The 20,494-nt window shown below is 41.0% G+C and overlaps 1 protein-coding gene across 1 annotated transcript in view; it reads right to left on the reverse strand.

The window, feature by feature from the left end:
- Window positions 1-8,925: 8,925 nt before the first annotated feature.
- Window positions 8,926-20,494, reverse strand: part of ALPI (alkaline phosphatase, intestinal) — a 43,695-nt gene continuing 32,126 nt past the window's right edge. The window contains exons 9-11 of the mRNA XM_075864111.1: window positions 12,564-12,755; window positions 10,028-10,144; window positions 8,926-9,209 (exon numbers count right to left, since the gene is read on the reverse strand). Coding sequence (XP_075720226.1) covers window positions 8,926-9,209; window positions 10,028-10,144; window positions 12,564-12,755 — 593 coding nt within the window. The remainder of the gene's footprint in view (window positions 9,210-10,027; window positions 10,145-12,563; window positions 12,756-20,494) is intronic.

The following is a 20,494-nucleotide window of genomic DNA, read 5'->3' on the forward strand; positions in this document are numbered from 1 at the left end:
TGTAACAATGGGCTGGCAAAATGAGAAGTGTATGAGGCTGATTGGTCACTGATTGGTCAGCGTCACACACTCCTCTTCACAACGCCCAGTTGGTAAATAGTAAAAACACGCCCAGTTGTCTATTAAGAAACTAATTAGCATAAATCTAAAATTGTTTATAACTTTGTAAAAAATTATCGTTTTTCAAAATAAAAACCACTGTTGTTATCTACATTACAGTGCCAATCAGATTATGTAGGAGATAGGGCACTTATAATGTGGTGACAGAGCCTCTTTAGAACAAACCTTAAGGCAGAAAAACCCACAAACAAGCAACAACTGAAGACAGCTGCAGTAAAGGCCGGGCAAATCATCACAAAGGAGGAAACGCAGGGTTTGGTGATGTCCATGGGTTCCAGACTTCAGGCAGTCATTGTCTGCAAAGGATTCTCTACAAAGTATTAAAAAAAAACATTTTATTTATGGTAATGTTAATTTGTCCAATTACTTTTGACCCCCTGAAATGAGAAGTCTGTGTAGAAAAATGGTTGCAATTCCTAAACGTTTGACAGGATATTCTTGTTGAACCCCTTGAATTCAACCTGAAAGTCTACATTGCATCTCAGTTGTTTCATTTCAAATCCAATGTGGTGGCATGCAGAGCCCAAATCATGAAGATTGTGTCACTGTCGAAATAATTCTGGACCTAACTGTACATGTAAAAATGTGTCCTTTTTACTGCCATGGGAAATTGGGATTCAATAATTTTTGAGATATATAAGAATAATCCACATTTACAGGTTTTCAAAGGCTACTCCAGACATTTTATTTTCCGTATGCTCAGTCTAATAATTTATAAGCAGCTGCTAGTTGTTGTAATTATTACACCAAAGGGGGTCTAACATATCTTACATAGGGGTGATGTCACTATGATGTTATGGGTACATATAAGCTGATCACCTGTCTGAGTCCTTTGAGGATGAAGTGAAGGAGGAAGAGAGATGGCAGGTATCTAGTTGGCAGACAGAAGCTGGTAAAGTTTGCCTTAATTTGACATATATATTCTTCAGTAAGGCTTGGCACACTTTTTCTCTGGAGTTGTTTTATAATGACATCAAGTTTGTCTACTAAAATTAGAGTTTCAGGCGTCTGTCCTTAATGTTCACAAAAAAACATGCTGCCAATAAATAGACACGATGATCCGGTGTTCTCTCTCAAGTATTCTGAGTGGAGCAGTACATAAAATCCACCACTAGATGGTAGAAAAGAACCCTTGTAGTTCCTGGTTGGAGGTGTATATGCAAGAGTGCTAGGCTGTTTCCGTAGTTCGCATTGAAGTGGATGGAGGGAGCCGCATGGCTCCATTAATTCTTCGCATGGATGCAACAGCCGACAGGTGGGGCTAGGGTCCGGTGACCCACATCTATCAGATATTTATGACATATCCTGTGGATATGCCATAAATGTTTAAGTTGGTAATAACCCTTTAAAGTTTGAGGGTAACGCACTTTGGATTTCATGCAGATTTTCTAATCAACTTATCTTTTTTTCAGGTGTGATAAAAAAGCAATTAGTTTGGCAAGTATTTTCTTTGCTTGGTAGGTTGTTGACATGACTTAATGATGCTATTTTTTATTATAATAAGACGGCTAGTTCTAGGCAGATGCATGTCCACTCATTCTTTTTCTGTTTGGACATGAAAAGCAAGAGGTAGATAAAGATAAAATGGGATGAACTTATGCAATGTTCTCCTTCTAGATGAAACAGGGGCGGACATACCGCATGTGCAGCCGGTGCAGCTGCACAAGGGCCCCGCGTGGGAAGGGGGCCCGTTCCTCTGCTGGCCGACTCAGTTCTCAGCTGCGCGATGCTGAGGACTGAGACAGAGGCCCGTGGACCACTGGCGTAGCTATAGGGGTCGCAGCGGTCGCAATTGCGACCGGGCCCCGAAGCCAGGGGGGCCCACGGCCCCCCGCACCACATCAATAAAAAGTTACTATAGTAACTCGGGCCGCGGGCCCCTGTTACTATAGTAACATACTTTACTTACCTTCCTGGTTCCGGATCGCAGCGGAGGTCCTGACGTCAGGCGCTGTGCGCAGCACATGACGTCACAGCGCTATGCGCCGCGCACAGCATCGAGACGACAGAACTCCCGCCGCGGCCGAAGAGGAAGGTAAGATAGCCCTGACTGGCGGGGTCCGACTCCTGGGACCCGCCAATCAGCTGTTTTGAAGGGGCCGCAGCACTCGTACGAGAGCTGCTCCCCTTCATTCCTGTCACTTCATTCCGGTCACACTGTGAATCGGTTTCGGCGATTCACAGTGTGGGCGAGTAGTGAAATGAAGGGGAAGCAGCTCTCGTACGAGTGCTGCGGCCCCTTCAAAACAGCTGATTTGCGGGTCCCGGGCGACACATCAGCTATTGATGGCCTATCCTGAGGATAGGCCATCAATGTTTAGGGACTGCACAACCCCTAAGCCTACGATGTAGCAGGCTTAGGGGGCCCATGAGACAGGATCACAGATTGTGTGATGCTGTCTGCTGGGCCCTGTATCTAAGCCAATCACATGGTAGGCTTAGATACATGGCCCATGCGTGATCCTGTCTGCTGGGCCCTGTATCTAAGCCTACCACACTGTAGGTTTAGATACAGGGCCCCAGCACACAGTAATCTTATACTGTATAAGATTACTGTCTGCTGGACCCTGTATCTAAGCCTACCTTGTGGTAGGCTTAGATACAGGGTCCCACAGACAGTATCACACATGGGCCCTGTATCTAAGCCTTAGGGTATGTGCACAGACACTAATTACGTCCGTAAGTGACGGATGTATTTCGGCCGCAAGTACCGGACCGAACACACTGCAGGGAGCCGGGCTCCTAGCGTCGTACTTATGTACGACGCTAGGAGTCCCTGCCTCGCTGTGGGACAACTGTCCTGTACTGTAATCATGTTTTCAGTACCGGACAGTTGTCCGGCAGCGAGGCAGGGACTCCTAGCGTCGTACATAACTATGATGCTAGGAGCCCGGCTCCCTGCAGTGTGTTCGGTCCGGTACTTGCGGCCGAAATACGTCCGTCAATTCCGGACGTAATTAGTGTGTGTGCACATACCCTAACACATGTGTTACTAATCATTTTTTGTGTGTTTTCTTACAGGTTCGGTCGTTGGACTACGGCGGATTCCAGGACTACTTCGATGACAGCTTTTTTTTTTATTAATAAAATGGTTAATGAGGGTTGTGTGTTTTTTTTTTTTATTTCAATAAAATATTTTTTCTATGTCTTTGTGGTTTTTTTTAAACTATATTACTACCGCCTTAGTAATGGCCGCCGGCTGATTGACAGCATCCATTGCTAAGGCAGGGCTTAGTGTTAGCCGGTGCAGAGGCTAACACTAACCCCCTTTATTACCCCGGTACCCACCGCCACCAGGGGTGCTGGGAAGAGCCGGGTACGATCCAGTACCTGACCATCTGTAGTGATGGTCGGCCACTGGGGTGGCCGCAGGCTGGTATTATCAGGAGGGGAAAGGCCAGATACAGTGGCCCTTCCTACCCTGGTGATGCTAGGCTGCTGCTGCTTTATTGTATCTGGCTGGTTATGAAAATGGGGGGGACGCCACGTCATTTAAAAAATAATTGGAAAGAACGATGTCGGGTCCCCCCCAATTTTCATAACCAGCCAGATACAACACAGCAGCAGCAGGCAGCATTACAAGGGTGGGAAGGGCCACTGTTTTTGGCCTTCCCCAGCCTAATACTACCAGCCTGCGGCCACCCCGGTGCCTGCCCGTCACTACAGCTGGTCGGGTACTGGTTTGTACCCGGCTCTTCCCAGTACCCCTGGTGGCGGTGGGTACCGGGGTAATAATGGGGGTTAGTGTAGACTCTGCACCGGCTAACATTAAGCCTCGCCTTAGTAATGGAGGTTGTCAATCAGCCAGCGGCCATTACTAAGGCGGTGATAATAAAGTTTAAAAAGATACAAGCACATAGAAATTTTTTTTATTGAAATAAAAACACAACCCTCATTAACCATTTTATTGAGAATAAAAAAAACGCCGTCATTGAAGTCCTCGTATCCGAAGTCCAACAACCGAACCTGTAAAAAAAACACAAACACACAAAAATAATCAGTAACACATAAAGAAGCAAAATTATTATTCTTACCTTTCCTGGGTCCAGCGCTGGAGCCGCAATGTCAGCGAGCTGGGCCCTGTATCTAATCCTATCATGTGTGATACAGTCTGCTGAGCTGTGTATCTAATCCAATCATGTATGATACTGTGCTGGGCCCTATATCTAATCCGATCATGTGTGATACTGTCTGCTGAGCCACTGTATCTAATCCTATCATGTGTGATACTGTCTGCTGAGCCACTGTATCTAATCCTATAATGTGTGGTACTGTCTGCTGAGCCACTGTATCTAATCCTATCATGTGTGATACTGTCTGCTGAGCCACTGTATCTAATCCTATCATGTGTGGTACTGTCTGCTGAGCCACTGTATCTAATCCTATCATGTGTGGTACTGTCTGCTGAGCCACTGTATCTAATCCTATCATGTGTGATACTGTCTGCTGGGCCACTGTATCTAATCCTATCGTGTGATACTGTCTGCTGAGCTGTGTATCTAATCCTATCATGTGTGATACTGCCTTCTGAGCCACTGTATCTAATCCTATCATGTGTGATACTGTCTGCTCAGCCACTGTATCTAATCCTATCCATAGTTTATAGGGTCGTAGTGCTATAGATATGCTATGCTGTCTCCTATACACACACTTTTTTTTGGGGCGGACACATATGTATTGGGGCTATTTCCCGGACATTTTAAGCCCTGAGGGTATGTTCACACGGCAGCGTCTGTTACGGCTGAAATTACTGTGCTGTTTTCAGGAGAAAACAGCACCGTAATTTCAGCCGTAATGGCATGTGCAGGCGTCTTTTGCTGCGTCCACTACGGAAGTAATTGAAGCTGGTTTTCCATGGAGTCCATGGAAAACGGCTCCATTTACATCTGAAGAAGTGACAGGCAGTTTTTTACGCGCCGCCTTTCGACAGCGGCGCGTAAAAAAAAATGACCATCGGCACAGAACATCGTAAGACCCATTCAAATGAATGGGCAGATGTTTTCCGACGCTTTTGAGCCGCATTTTCGGATGTAATTCAATGCTAAAACGCCCAAATTACGTCCGTAAATAGTGTGTGTGTGAACCCAGCCTTAGTGACGCCCCGGCTGCTAGTGCTGCATTGTTGGGTCACTTAGGAGACCCAGCGATGCAGCTGAAAGCGGACCGTCGGCCATGAGAAGTTTGCGGGGTGGGGGGGGGGGGGGCCCTGGCACATTATCTGCACAGGGGCCTTTTGCAGTCTGTGTCCGCCACTGAGATGAAACCATTAGTTTTCATGAGCCATGATCACACGAAATAATTTTCAGCTTCTTTACTACTGAATTGTTACCACAAATTATATTTTCTGTCTTGGCTTAAAATACTCCTTGAAGAGAACCAATCACGTTGAACAAGCAGTGTGATCCGCGGGCAGCATGTTATAGAGCAGGAGGAGCTGAGAACATTGATATATATTTTTGTTGATAAATATTTAGTATAATTTGTCATTTATTGATTTGAATCCCTGCTCCTACTGGACTTAAACAGGCCTCCGTTCCTGCATTCCGAAGCCCCATTTTCATTCCTCCAAGATGGCTGCCGCGGTCTAAGTCTTTGCTATGGAGAGCTTCTTTGGAAGTCTAAGACATGTCCCCACCCGTTCCTCTGCCCTTCGATAGACCAGCTGATGACGACGGCCCCTGTGTTGGCGCTGTGTTCAGCAGTGCCGATGTAATTAACCCTGGTCCATCAGTGAGCATTGGAAGAAGTTGAGGCGTGCCTCAGACTTCCAAAAATGCTCTTCATAGTGAAGTCTGATACTGCGGCACCTTAGAGAGAGCGGAACATGTTTATCCGGAACACAGGCCAGATCATTCAGGAGCAGGGCAGCAGGGAAGTTGACCATACATTTCCAATGTATAGTCAAACTTGTTTTTTGGACTGAAGATTTGCTTTAAGTCCAGTGGGTGGTCCTACTCAGTGATTGACAGGAGTAATTTTATTCTGCTCTAAAATATTCTAATTGTCCCATGACAACAATCTTTTTTTTTACTCTACGGCTATTCTCTATACAAAGGAATAGGACGATTTCGAAACAATACCATTAATTTCTATAGAGAAGCAGAGTAGAGTAGAGTAGAAAAGTATAGTGTAGTAGAGTAGCGTGACCAACTCTGCAACCGGTGAGAGGGACTTGGGCTCCTAGAAGTCATGCCTCCGACTATCATACTTTTATGACCAGTCTAACAAGGTAAAAAAAAAAGTTGTCATGGAACATGCCCTTTATATCCTGTACAGTATCATTGGTTAAATCTTTTTTTTCTTTCTTTATCTCTAGTAAGAAGCTAAAAGCTTAACAGCATGATGAGCCTCGTGAACTCGTAATCCTTAATCTAGGTAATAATGTGACTGCCATACAAGATTGTTAATTATGTGGCAACTAAGGATAAACATCTTTAGAACCACGTCAGTATATAGTTAACATTGCATTGAGTAAGATTGTGATAGAATATCAGTAAATTGTACAGAAGTTAGCATGTTAGATATAAGTAAGAAAATAAGCCTGCCACATTTCCCTCTCTGCTAAAATCCAATTTTGAACATTATTTTATTTTCGTTCCCAAATTTTATTTTTATAGGGGCTGGTGCTCAGTTTTTATGACAAAGAGCTCCAAACTACTTGCTTCACACAGCCATAGAGTTCGTAACATGATCAAAAAAATAAAGTGGATGTATTGACAGATAGCATTGATTTATATAGGGCTTAAACTGATAAGGAAGTTATAACATCTTCTCTTTTGCTTCTTTGCAGAGTCCTTTATATAAAAAAATGAAGACAACATGGAAGTCTGGATAAAGTCAGTGGCAGTTTGAAAGAAAATTGACATCATTCTTAGAAAACAACATCATTATGAACATCAAACCATCAAGAACATCATCATAAGGAATTGGTTATCAGGAGAGATCAAATTGATGACCTAGCCTTAGGGTTGGTCATCAATATCTGATAGGTGGGCTTCCGACTCTTGGCAAGGACTAAGACCCCCACTGATCAGATGTTAATGGCCTATCCTGGGGACTTCATTATCCTCAACCTATGTATCAACAACATCATGAATATCAAACACAAACATTATTGAGAATGTATTGTTGTTTTTTGGGGTTCTTTTTTTGTCTTTATCAAACATTAGAGGTCTTGAACTGTAATTCACATCATTCAAACTAGCTGGATCCCATCATTTAGCTAGGGAGATCCCATAGATATGACTTATACATTCCAAAGAACCAGAACAGACCATATGTTTTTACAAATGCTTGTGTTTGTTGTTTTTGTTTTTTTTTTATGTAACTACCCATATAAAAACAACTTGACATATAGGTAAAGCAAGATAGTAACACTATAAACACAGGTAATGCTCTGTATGCATTTCCTTTGCCATACCCTGGTACCAGGTCCCTGGTGGACGGGCTGTATTCTATTTCTTTTTAGAGACAGTATTAGTCTATTGACATTTTTCTGTCCATTAACTCCCATTCTTTGCAGATGTCTTTACAGGTAACACAGAAATTGAAATATAAATAGCTACAATATTTATATTATTTCTCTTCTACATACTTAGATCTAATTAACTAAACTAAAGTTAAATTCATAAGATATTCCCTTTAATACTATTTTAAAATCCATCTATTTTCACTATTTTTCTACTTTCCAGATTGTACCACAATCTACAATTGAATTTATTTCAGTACTGACAAAAACAAAAAATAGAAAAGTCTAACATCAGCTGAAGGTTTTCCATTTTTACACAACCTGTCTTCACTCTTGTCAAAAGAAAAGGCAACAAATAAGGAAGCTATATTAAAAAAAAAACTCTGATATATTTGATCTGCATCTCTACTTGTACATAATATGACAAGAAAAATTTAAATGACACTGCAAAACAGTACACCAACAGGTGCATGTGACAAAGGTGGGTGGCAACCAACATAACCTAATGAAGATGGATACGGAGAAAGGAATGATTTAGGTTTGGGTTTTTTACTTTGACTCCATTGCAGTTTAATCCCCAAGAGTCCTGTTGGTCTAACATTCGTATTGTACAGTTGTCCCTCAAGTCACAATATTATTTTTTCTGGGAAGACCATTGTAATATTATAACCATAACTCTATTAAATAAATATTAATTGGTCCTGAAGTTTACAAAAAAAACTAATTTAGAGTTCACAGCAAAAATATCTTCCTCCTATTCTATTATGTATGCCCGTCTAAGAATATTCATATGAAAGCATAGATACTGGCAACACAAAGTCCATAACACCCAACACTTGCCGGCAGGACACACATACAGTTGCAACACATTGGCACACAGTAGGGCTTTCACATGGCAAAGTTTTCTCATAGCAGAGCCGCACTTTAAAGTTACCAAAGGCTTTCCTGATCCTGTGAAAGCCCCTGTCCTGTGTGCTAAACAGCACTGTTGCCCCTTGCACTGAAGGAAAACTACATATAATCACCCAACCACAGGCATTTGGACAGTAGCTTCATGTTCCTGAACTTGTATTGGTTCAATACGTTTCACTAGTCTACTCAATGCTGAATCTTTTATATAATGATCTTTAAACACACAGTCAAGGCTACATCCAACTTTTCATATTTTGTGTCCTCTTTTTAGGTCGATTTTATTTTGTACGTTGATTACAATTAATATGTCTCCTTTGTCTTTACAGCAGTGACATCAAGGTATTTTTAATAGTCCAGCGTCCTTATGAAATAAAGAGACAAAAACACCATCCTTAGTGTGGGTGTTGTGTTCCAAAGAAAGAATATTACACATTCCACCGATTAAAATATAATAGCCACACACCAGACATATAGAGCAGGCTTGTCTTTCTAGTTATATGTGATGCTTCATTCTTTAGTCGTTCCGGTGGGCATTCATTGTAAGGTGGCAAACATGCTGCATATGCCATGACATGTGCTATATAACTTTGTTCATGCACACTATGGAAAAGATGTGCCATGGGACCTTTGGAAAATATTGCAACATCTTCACCTCCATGAGTTTCAGAATCCAATGGCACTGCAGCCTGTGGCGTATAGTTGTTGTCCTCTAAAATGAAAAGAAAGGGATAAAAATCAAAGAAGTGCTCCAGGACATTAGGAGCTACCACTGGGAACCGGGAATAATAAAATAATGGCGTTGAGGGTCCTATCAAAACTTAGGGTATGTATTACTGATACAGTCTCCAAAACTTCACATAACACACTACAGCAAAATATTCTCTTGGGTCTTGGCACAACTTGGGCTGAAATGTATTGTTAAATGTACTATTAAACTGCTTAGATATCTAAATTTAGATGCGCTAAAATTGTAAAAAAAATAAAAACAAAAAAGAACTTACGTTATCTACAGAAAAAAGTTTAATCTTACCAGGTAGAAATATATGGAGTGCTAAGTGAACACTAGACTAGGAGCAGTGTTACCTCTAAATGATGCTCTCTGGAAAGAAAACAATTATAACAACATACTAAGGATCAACGATCCAAAAAACAGCTCTACCTGTCTGCAAGATTTGGAATTTTTAACTCTATGGCATACATCGCCAATAGGGTCCCATTGCTTAAAAAAAAAAAAAAAAAAAAAAGTATATAGCGCGGTTTATATTTTACTATATTTCTGTGTATAGAATAGTGTCCTCTACTATGCTATTCTATAAAGTAAACAAAAAGTTATGCCCAGGCATATTGGCCCAGCGTATGGCAAAAGAACAATATTTTGGCAATCACCAGGTGAATGGGGCCCTATGTTTATGTTTGCTGCATGTGTCTAGACCTTTCCCTTTGCGTATGCTGAATGTACTTCACAAATGTGATGTGAACAGAGCCTAAGAAAGAACAATATAATCAAGATTTCCATAAAATTCTTACCACTTGAGGTATTATTAATGTCAGGACGTCCTTCTGGGGAAATGGAGAAGCCTGGACCATTACCGTACAAGATAGATGTGTAAGACTTTTCATCACGTGCTTTTTTGGGAGCCAGACCTACAAACAACCAACAAATAACATATTATCTTCAGTCTGTATGTTTCAGTTATTTTTGTTCATCGTTATTCTGATATTTGATTACATTTTTTCCTTTGACAGTTTCCATTGTTAACTTGTTCTTCTGTAATTTCAGAAAGTTGCAATGTTATGACTGAAAAGTAAACTATAAAAGTGGTTTTCCAGTGAGAAAATATTGATGGGCTATCCTCAGGATAGGACATCAATATCTGATCGGTGGGAGTCCGATTCTTGGCATCCCCATCGATCAGCTGTTTTGAAGGGAACGTGGCAATTGTGCGAGCGCTGCTTTCCCTTTATTCCTGTCACTCCTCCGTAATGTGAAGCGCCGACAGATTTGTAGAGGCGGTTGATAGTATTCCAACCTTTTACCATTCACTTGATAATATGAGCCAACTGAGCCTCTATTCACATTGTGTTTAGGGTATCCCTTTGACGTATACCAGGAAATTCTCCCAAAGTATACCTCCAATGGGTGCCACACAGTTGCAGATATTGTGCATAGACTCCGATTGTGAAACAACAGACACTCTTTTGGCATCCATACAGCCTGTACGATTAAATGGACACATATAGGTCGAGCATACACTGCAGTGGGAAATGATGCTAGACTCTAGAATCTATAATTTTGCGGAAAAACATTCACTAGAAACATGGAATTTATTGGTTAAATCCATGTTCCCTCTAGTCTTCTTCATGATTGACAGTCACAGATATCTCTGTATGCCCATACTCACTCAGGGAAGGTTCTCAATCACTGAGTAAGATCACAAACCGGACTCATGAGCCTAGAGGGAGCAGGGATTTAAAGGGAACCTGTCACCAGCATTTCACATATTAAACCAGCAATACCTGGTGGAAGTGGGTGAATTTTTTTTAATGTAACCTATAATTATCTTCTAAGTAGCTCTGTACCTTTAGTATTCTGCTTTTTAGTGTTCCTGTGCTGTATGCTAATAAGCATAAAAGAGTCATATCTTCATCCCTCAAGCCTTTCTGAGTTAACTCCGCCAACTTATTTTTGATTGACAGCTCCCCGCCTCCCCAGCACACACGAAACAAAGCAGGTAAGTGTGTCGGCCCGCTATCTCAGGCGAGATTTCAGCATTCAGGGCAGCCATTTTTTGTCGATGGGCGGGCATAAGTAGAAGAATGAACGAGACTGCGGGATTATTAAAATAAAAGGCACAAAATGTTTGCAGACCGTTATTTACTGTCAGAGGAGGAGTTTAGGAGTCGGGGATAAAGCCAATGAACTTTTGACAGCAGTGGCCAGCGAGGGGTGAGTAAAGTTCAATAGGTGAAATGCTGGTGACAGGTTCCCTTTAAGGAAGACCTCTGGGAGAAACATCACTTCCAATCCTATCACCTCCCACCTGGTTGTCTATCCTCCTCTGGACTTCTTTTCTGTATATTGAACTCGCTTCCCTGAAGTGCAGCCTCCTGTCTGCTGCAGATCAGACACCATATCTAATTTCAGATTTCACCCTACTTTCTCTTCCTCTGTACTATGCTATCAATCCCATGATGCCTCAGCACTGCATCACAGGATCAGCTAGAGCCAGCATCTCTGCCTGCTGGTAGGACAGTGTGATTATCTATCCCTCAATATTCTATGAGATTATACGTATAGAGATAGGAAGACTGAGCTGTGATCTTCTCCATTATAACTGTGTGGCAGGAGTCTGTCTAATAATCAGCAGTAACTATGAGAGGAGTTTGAGCCGGTGTGGAACAGTCTATGCAATTTTCTCATACAGGAAGTACTGGTGCCTACATGACTGAAGTAGAAAAAGAGTGTCACTGAAGCCTGATACAGACTGTTGCTATGCAAGAGCCCAGTGTGATATTTAGTGATAAACGCAGCAAGAAAAAGAACATGTAAGAGGAATTCCGTGGAATTCCTTAATGGAAGACATGGCTAACTTTAGTTTTGGTTGGAGTTACCCTTTAAATAATTACAAGTTATGCTAAGTCTTTTGCCACCAAACTTTATACCAATCTGCTCAGCTCCTCCTGCTCTATGCCACGCTGCCCGGAGTTATGTTTAATGTGGCAGCTTCACTGGAAAGTGTCAAATAATATAACATGTTTTTTCTACTTCACTTCTGCAAAGCAAACCATACTTTACCATATTATACTGCTTAATGCACTCTGTGATACAGTTATGACGTTGCCTTACATGATATTCATATTAGAAAAGATCAAATGGACTATTCAGATTGCTGCCTGCTTTTATGAATGCTATTTTGTAATTACAAGATTAACCTATTAAACCAAAGATAATATCCTAGCAAATATTTATTCTACCTATGTAGATAATATTTATCAGGGACAATGGTTGTTTGAAGCTTATGTGTTTTTACTGTTGATTGTAATATTATAAAAACACGCTCACCGAAGATGCTGCTTCCTCTGTAAGTGTAGCCACCGAAACTGAAAACATGGGAATGGTCAGCAGTCACCACTGTCAATGTGTCTTCTATATCAGTCAGCTCTCCAGCCCTTTTTATTGCTCGATCAAACATGACACCTTCCATCAGCGCCATTTTGGCTTTTCCATCATGGTGTCCATGATCTATTCTACCACGTGCTAACATTAAGAGGATTAATAATTTCTTTACTTCAAGTAAACGTATAACAAATATATTCAAATCCTATATCTGTAAATTAAAGTTATAATGATATAACGTTACCAATATGGAAAGAACTGTCAATAAAAGTAGGTAGGGTAAAAATTGTAAATCCCTTGTCTATAGACTCCCTACCAGTATTCTAAATGGAGTACTCTACAGTCAGCCCTCCCCAGACTGAAATTTATGTTTACCTACAAACATAGGTGAGATAGACTTCAGGTTTAGTGTCGCTTTAAGGCCTGCACATATATAAAATATTTTTGCCAACTTTGCCACATGCAATAAATATTTGGTTACCCACACATGTGGCAGATTTGTTGCAGATTTTTTCACAGCATAATCCAAACCAAAATCTGTTACAGAATAAGGATACTACGGAAATGAAGATGTGCAGCATGCCCTAATTTCCATGCAGTACATGTTCCACAGCATGGTGGTTGAGACTTGTTTAAATGTCATCTACATGACCTGTACTGTAATACGCTGCGGATTGTCCACACACAAATCTGCACGGAAAATCCGCAGCATATCCGTCAGGCGTGCAGGGGGCCATAAAATGATTTTACTACTACATGATTTTAATATGATCAAAAGGGCACAGTAAGTATATTACTATATATTAATCTGTTGACTGAAGGGATTCTACATAATTCATTCACATGCTTGACTAAATAAAGCTGAATGAACAAAGTGTACTCTAGGAGAAGAAAGAAAGAAAGAAAGAAAGAAAGAAAGAAAGAAAGAAAGAAAGAAAGAAAGAAAGAAAGAAAGAAAGAAAGAAAGAAAGAAAGAAAGAAAGAAAGAAAGAAAGAAAGAAAGAAGAAATGAAAAGATAGATAGATAGATAGATAGATAGATAGATAGATAGATAGATAGATAGATAGATAGATAGATAGATAGATAGATAGATAGATAGATAGATAGATAGATGGATAGATAGATAGATAGATAGATAGATAGATAGATAGATAGATAGATAGATAGATAGATAGATAGATAGATAGATAGATAGATAGATGATAGATAGATAGATAGATAGATAGATAGATAGATAGATAGATAGATAGATAGATAGATAGATAGATAGATAGATAGATAGATAGATAGATAGATAGATAGATAGATAGATAGATGATAGATAGATGAAGATAGATAGATAGATAGATAGATAGATAGATAGATAGATAGATAGATAGATAGATAGATAGATAGATAGATAGATAGATAGATAGATAGATAGATAGATAGATATGATAGATAGATAGATAGATAGATAGATAGATAGATAGATAGATAGATAGATAGATAGATAGATAGATAGATAGATAGATAGATAGATAGATAGATAGATAGATAGATAGATATTAGATAGATAGATAGATAGATAGATAGATAGATAGATAGATAGATAGATATTCGATAGATAGATAGATAGATAGATAGATAGATAGATAGATAGATAGATAGATAGATAGATAGATAGATAGATAGATAGATAGATAGATAGATAGATAGATAGATATGAGATAGATAGATAGATAGATAGATAGATAGATAGATAGATAGATAGATAGATAGATAGATAGATAGATCGCACTAGTGTATTCAAAGCATACAGATTAAACCCTGGATTAAAACTAGCTCAAATTGTTTATACTGCTGCTCTCTAATATAATATTTTATTTTAAAATCTTTATTTTTGAAATTTTGTACAACAAAAACAGTATCGACAACTATACATGTACAGTTTCTTAGGGTCTCGAAAACATATTGCTGGATGTATAGTAAAGTACATTGAAAAAACCATAATACAGTTCCATCGCATTTCTGGCTCACATTAGCATTTGTAATCCGTGACATAATGGAATCCAAACAACATGTGAAAATTAACAGTAAAAGAAAAAGAAAAGAAAAAGAACTAACTAAAAACGGTACTTCATTCCACCAATTAGTGCCTTTGCAATTGGTATCTCTCAATTTTATCACAAAATACACATTTATTGTTTTGAATAGAAGACCTCCGAATGTAAGCCTTTGCAAAATGGGGGAGTATACTTCATCATGTTTTGGGAATTGACTCCCAAGTGCACCACGGTGCCCATAGTTGTATGAATTTGTCGTGTGTTCTAGATTCCCAGCTTGATAATTCTTCCAGCCGAAACATTTGTCGGACTCTGTTGAGCCACATTGGTATATCGGGGGGTGTCTTATCTAGCCACTTTATTGGTATAAGTAGTTTGGCTGTCATAATGAGCAGTGAAGCCAAATCAAATCTAGTGAGACAACAGTCAGCTGATGGTAAGTTGACTAATATAAGAGAGGGTGTGAGTGTGATGGACGTGTTACAGATTGTGTTGACCTGCGATTCGACGGATGACCAGAACGGTTTAATAATAGGGCAATCCCACCATATGTGTACTAAGTTACCCGGAGAACTCCCACATCTCCAGCACCCATCTGATACATTATCGTACATTTTTGCTACTATATCCGGGGACCTATACCATCTTGTAAGTAGCTTAAAAGCGTTTTCCTGAGTTCTAGTACATCTGGATAAACCATGAGATCTCTTAAATATAGCTGAAGTATCCTGTGGAGAGAACACCATCTTCAAGTCTCGCTCCCAAGCACAAAGAAATGAAGGCTTTTCCTCCGCATCATAGGTGAGCAACTTATTATATAGAATGGAGATCAGTTTTTTGGGCAAAGGAGTAGCACTCATCAAGACCTCGAACCAAGAGAGGGTACCCGTAATGTGATACCTTTTCAGAAATTCCGAACAAATACCTTTAAAGTGGCCATATTGTGCTCTGGACCAAGTTCTTCCCACTCCCATGGCCTGGAGATTATCTATTGTAGGTACTTTCCCTCCTTTAAATAGATCTCCTATTGGAGTCGTTTTCAGCGATCTCCACAAGTTCAAGGGATCATCAAAATTGTGGGAAAGAATGAATGGGAGCATGTTTGCCGTCATCAAAGGCGAGGGTAACGAGACTTTAAACATTGGTGTCAAATAAAGTTTCCTCAAAGACAGTATGCCCTTCAACAATGGGTCCTCTCTGTCCCTCTTCGCCACTCCACTCTCCCCACCCCATAAAGCTATCTGGGTCTGAGTCTTGAAACTCCCTAGAGCAATTTGTTTAGCTAAGGTAGTATGGGAACTAGCCATTAGTTCCAGACGAGATCTGAATTGTATAGCTTGGTAATAGCCCAGTACGTCTGGGAGAGCAAAACCACCTCTTGCTTTTGGGAGTGTCAGTTGTCTATAAGAAATTCTAGGTCTAGCTTGTTGCCATAAGAATCTAGAAAACAATCTCCTAGTTTCTGTGAAAAAGGTAGCAGGGATGAAGATCGGGGCGGCCTGCATCAGGTATAGGAACTTAGGGACGATATATGATTTTAATAAATTCTTCCGTCCCATCCATGAAATCATTGGCACTCTCAGTTCCCTTAACTGAGTTGAGACGGATTTCAGCAGAGGGGGAAAATTAAGATGATATATATTCTGTAAATTGCTAGAAATTTTAACTCCCAAATAAGTGATAAACTCTGGGGCCCACTTAAACGGGAAGTCCCTCGATAGGTTAGAGACCACAAGTGGAGACAGTGTAACATTTAGAGCCTCACATTTGGAGTGATTGATTTTAAAATTGGATAAGGTCCCAAAAACCACCAACAATTTCAATAGAGCAGGGAAAGCAGACATAGGGTTTGAGATAAGCAAAAGCATGTCATCTGCAAAGGCGGCCACCTTTAATATCGGTATTTAGGAGTGAGATGGGACGGTAGCTCCCACACTGAAGAGGGTCCTTGCCCTCTTTATGTAAGATGGTTATGTGCGCCTCAAGGGCCTGTGGGTGTGGAGGAAGTCCTGCATTTAATGAATTAAAATATTCAACTAGGGGGGTTCCCAAGACTCCCAAAAATTTTTTGTAATAGGAAATCGGAAAACCATCTGGTCCAGGGCATTTCCCATTCTGGATGGTCTTCAGAACCTTTTTAATTTCATCTGCAGTGACCGGGGCTAGTAGAGATGTCTCATCTTCCTTATTCAAAGTAGGTAGTGAAAGTTTTCCTAAGAAATTTGATATGGCCTGTCTACTTCCCTCCTCAAACCTGATGGGAGCTTTAGATGTACCATTAGGGGTCTTATCAGTGTTTTGTAAATTATATAATGAGCTATAAAAGGAGGCAAAAGTGTCAGCTATAACAGATGGGTCTTCAGACAAAGTGCCTTGCTCTGTCTTTATGCTTTTAATTTGTTTTTTTTCTCTGGCTTTTTTAACTAACGCCGACATAACCTTCCCCCCCTTGTCCCCCCTTGTCCCCATGAGAGTAATACTTGTATTGTGTACGAAGATAGGCTTTGGCAGATTTAAAGTTTAATGCGTCTCTAAGGGAATTACGGAGGCTAGACAACGTGTCCTGTTCTAAAATCGCCAGTGACTTCTTATGAATCTTTTCAATCTTAGCTATTTGGGATAAAAGTTCACTTATTCTCTTAGCCCGCTGTTTCTTCCGGAATGCTCCTAGAGCTATAAATTCCCCTCTCATGTAGGCCTTATGGGCCTCCCATCTAGATGCCTGAGTGGTATCTTCAGACTTATTTGTATCAAAGTAAGACTTCACCTTCTCCTCCAAAGCTGCCAACGTATCCTGACTGTCTAGCAGAGTCTCATTTAATCTCCAAGACCACTCTCTTGCTGTTTGACCCACAAGTTTAACTTCAAGAAAAACAGGTGCATGGTCCGAGATCGTGATATTGCCTATGGAGGCATTCAATATGTGTGGGAGGCAAGAATCTCGAGTAAATATATAATCCAGCCGTTGATAAGAATTATGGGCTGTAGAGAAGAAGGTGAAGTCCTTAGTGTCTGGGTACAGAGTTCTCCACACATCCACCAAGCCTATCTGTGTTAAAGCTGACATTATACGTCTCTGAGCCCTGAAAGAAACCGCTGACCGCTGTGAAGTAGAATCTAAAAGTGGGTTCAGAACTAAATTTAAGTCCCCTCCCAAAAACAGTAAACCATCTGTGAACGCAGACACCTTCTCTAGAACTTCTATCATCCAGTGCAAGGTATTAATATTTGGAGCATAGAGGTTACATATCGTGACTTTTTGTGTGCCAAAACTCCCTTTCAATAATAGGTATCTTCCTTCTGGGTCAGCCAGCAGATCTCCGTATAGGAATGTGGAGTTCCTACTAAAACCAATGCTTACCCCCCTAGATGCAGAGGAGGGGCTAGTAGCATAATACCATTTATCATAGGAACCATATTGTAAATTCGGGATATGACCAGAACGGAAATGGGTTTCTTGTAATAACACAATTTCAGATTTTGTTTTAGACAATAGAGAAAAAATGTGACTCCTCTTATCTGGTGAATTGCAACCCTTTACATTAAATGTGCATAGATTTAAAGTCACCTCAGCCATATTTTAAGGGATAGGGCAATTTCGACCAAGCATGCAGAATAAGTACCAGTATAACAAACAACCAACCTAAACGTAAACAACGTGAAATCAAACGACATATCATCCCACATATCATACAAGGATTTTGCAAAGGCCCTCTTGGCATCTCGAGCCATGTATATTGTATAAGATGCTTCCCTATATGACCATGTGAACTTGTAGGTGGGGAAGAGGGGAAGGAAAGAGCCATAGGGAGGGGAGGGGGAAGGAACAAGAGGATGAAATAATAGAAAAGTGGGTGAGCAGAGAAAATGGTATCCCTGATCGGAGGAGCTACCCGAAACCTTGTAGTCAGAGAAAAACAAGTGTTACCGGCCAATAGTAACCTCTAGGACATACCCGTCAAACATAATGTAAAAAGGATATAGAATATAATTATGAGGATACTATGCAATGGGAGTCCTAGCTGCGGGATGATCTGGTGGGAAGTCTCTTGTGTCTCTGTGATTTCGTCGCCTCGACAGGGGTCCAAACTTCTGCGGGCGGAAGATTGGGCAGGTCATCGCATTCATCTATGGGCAACCAAGAAGGAATGTCCATCGGGGCTATATGCAGTTCTCCCCACACGTATTGGAGGTCGCCTGGTTGCCTAATCATCATCTTCTTACCCCCATGTGAAATGGCCAGGCCAAAGGGGTATAACCAGCGGTAAGGAATTTTGGATTCTCTCAGCTTATCTGTTAGCGGCTTTAGAACTCTGCGTTTCTGCAGAGTTGACGGTGCTAAATCTTGGAAAAGCTGAATTGCTGCATCTTCATAAGAGAGATCTCCTCTTTCTCTGGCTGTAGAAAGTATAAGTGAAGTGTCCACATAGCTCAGGTGTTTGCAGATGATGTCTCTCGGCGGGACTGACTGTGCTGGCTTCGGCCTTAAAGCTCTATGCACCCTTTCTATTACTATGGACGTTGCTCTTTCCCATCCCAAGAGTAATTCAAAAATATGAGAGACTGTGGTATGTAGTACATCTGGGAGATAGGATTCAGGCAGCCCTCGTATCCTTAGGTTATTTCTTCTGCTCCTATTCTCCTAATCCTCTATTTGTAGCATGGTTTGGTTAATATGAGCTTGTTGTGCAAGAACCTTATTTTTCAGTGCAGTGTGAAAGGTAATGGAGGACTGGTGTGCTTGCTCCAGGGCCTCCACCCTGCCCCCTACTTGCCTCAGATCTGATTTAATGTCGGCCAGTTCGTTAACCACCGGAGCTAGGGCCCTAGTTAGGGCCTTCTTCAGAAAACCCCTTGATATGGGAAGGTAGTCATCACTTGCCTGTGTGTCTGAAGCACTTTCAGCCTCCGAGTCCTCAGAGTGCTGGGCGGCATCTCGTGGTTCCGGCGCCATTTTAGTTACTCTGGAAGAACTTATCTACATCATGTTGATTCCGTGAAGTTTTCGGGGCTGGTGTGGGTTCTCGGTTCTTCTCCTTGCCTGTCATCTTCCCCATGATCAAAAAACGGCCGGTTAAGCAGGGTTTCAGGTGCTCGACAGCGGGAGACGAGGTATCGCACGACTGTCATGAACCGCGGTCAGGCTCCGCCCCCCTCTCTAATATAATATAACAGACTGACTGGAGATGTAATTAAAGGGGGAATTCCCATGCTAAATATCACTAGGATATGCTATTACATTATGATTGCGCTGCGACCCCTTTATTCTGAGGATTGGTAAAGGTCCTGGCTTTTGGACCCCCACTGATCAGTAAGTGATGACATAACTTGACATAACTAAATGAAAAGCAGGTGGCCAATGGTAGGAAAACAAATGCCCAAAAATTCTTCAAGAATGTAAATGCAAAAAAATCCAAGGTCTGAACATGTAGGACCCCTAAATAGTGGTAATGGGGAGTTGGTCACAGGGGATCAAGAGAAGGCAGAGTTACTAAATGGGTTCTTTAGCTCTGTATATACAACAGAAGAAAGAGCAGCTGATGTAGCTGGTGCCAGTGCTGTTAATATATCAGTTGATATACTGAATTGGCTGAATATAGATATGGTCCAAGCTAAATTAAATTAAATAAATGTGCACAAGGCCCCGGGACCAGATGGGATACACCCTAGAGTTCGTAAAGAGCTTAGTTCAGTTATTTCTGTCCCCCTCTTCATAATATTTAGAGAGTCTCTAGTGACTGGTATAGTCCCAAGGGGCTGGCGCAGGGGAAATGTGGTGCCTATTTTCAAAAAGGGCTCTAGGTCTTCTCCGGGTAATTATAGACCAGTAA

Source organism: Rhinoderma darwinii, chromosome 4 (genome assembly GCF_050947455.1).
Source record: "Rhinoderma darwinii isolate aRhiDar2 chromosome 4, aRhiDar2.hap1, whole genome shotgun sequence".
Lineage (NCBI taxonomy): Eukaryota > Metazoa > Chordata > Amphibia > Anura > Rhinodermatidae > Rhinoderma > Rhinoderma darwinii.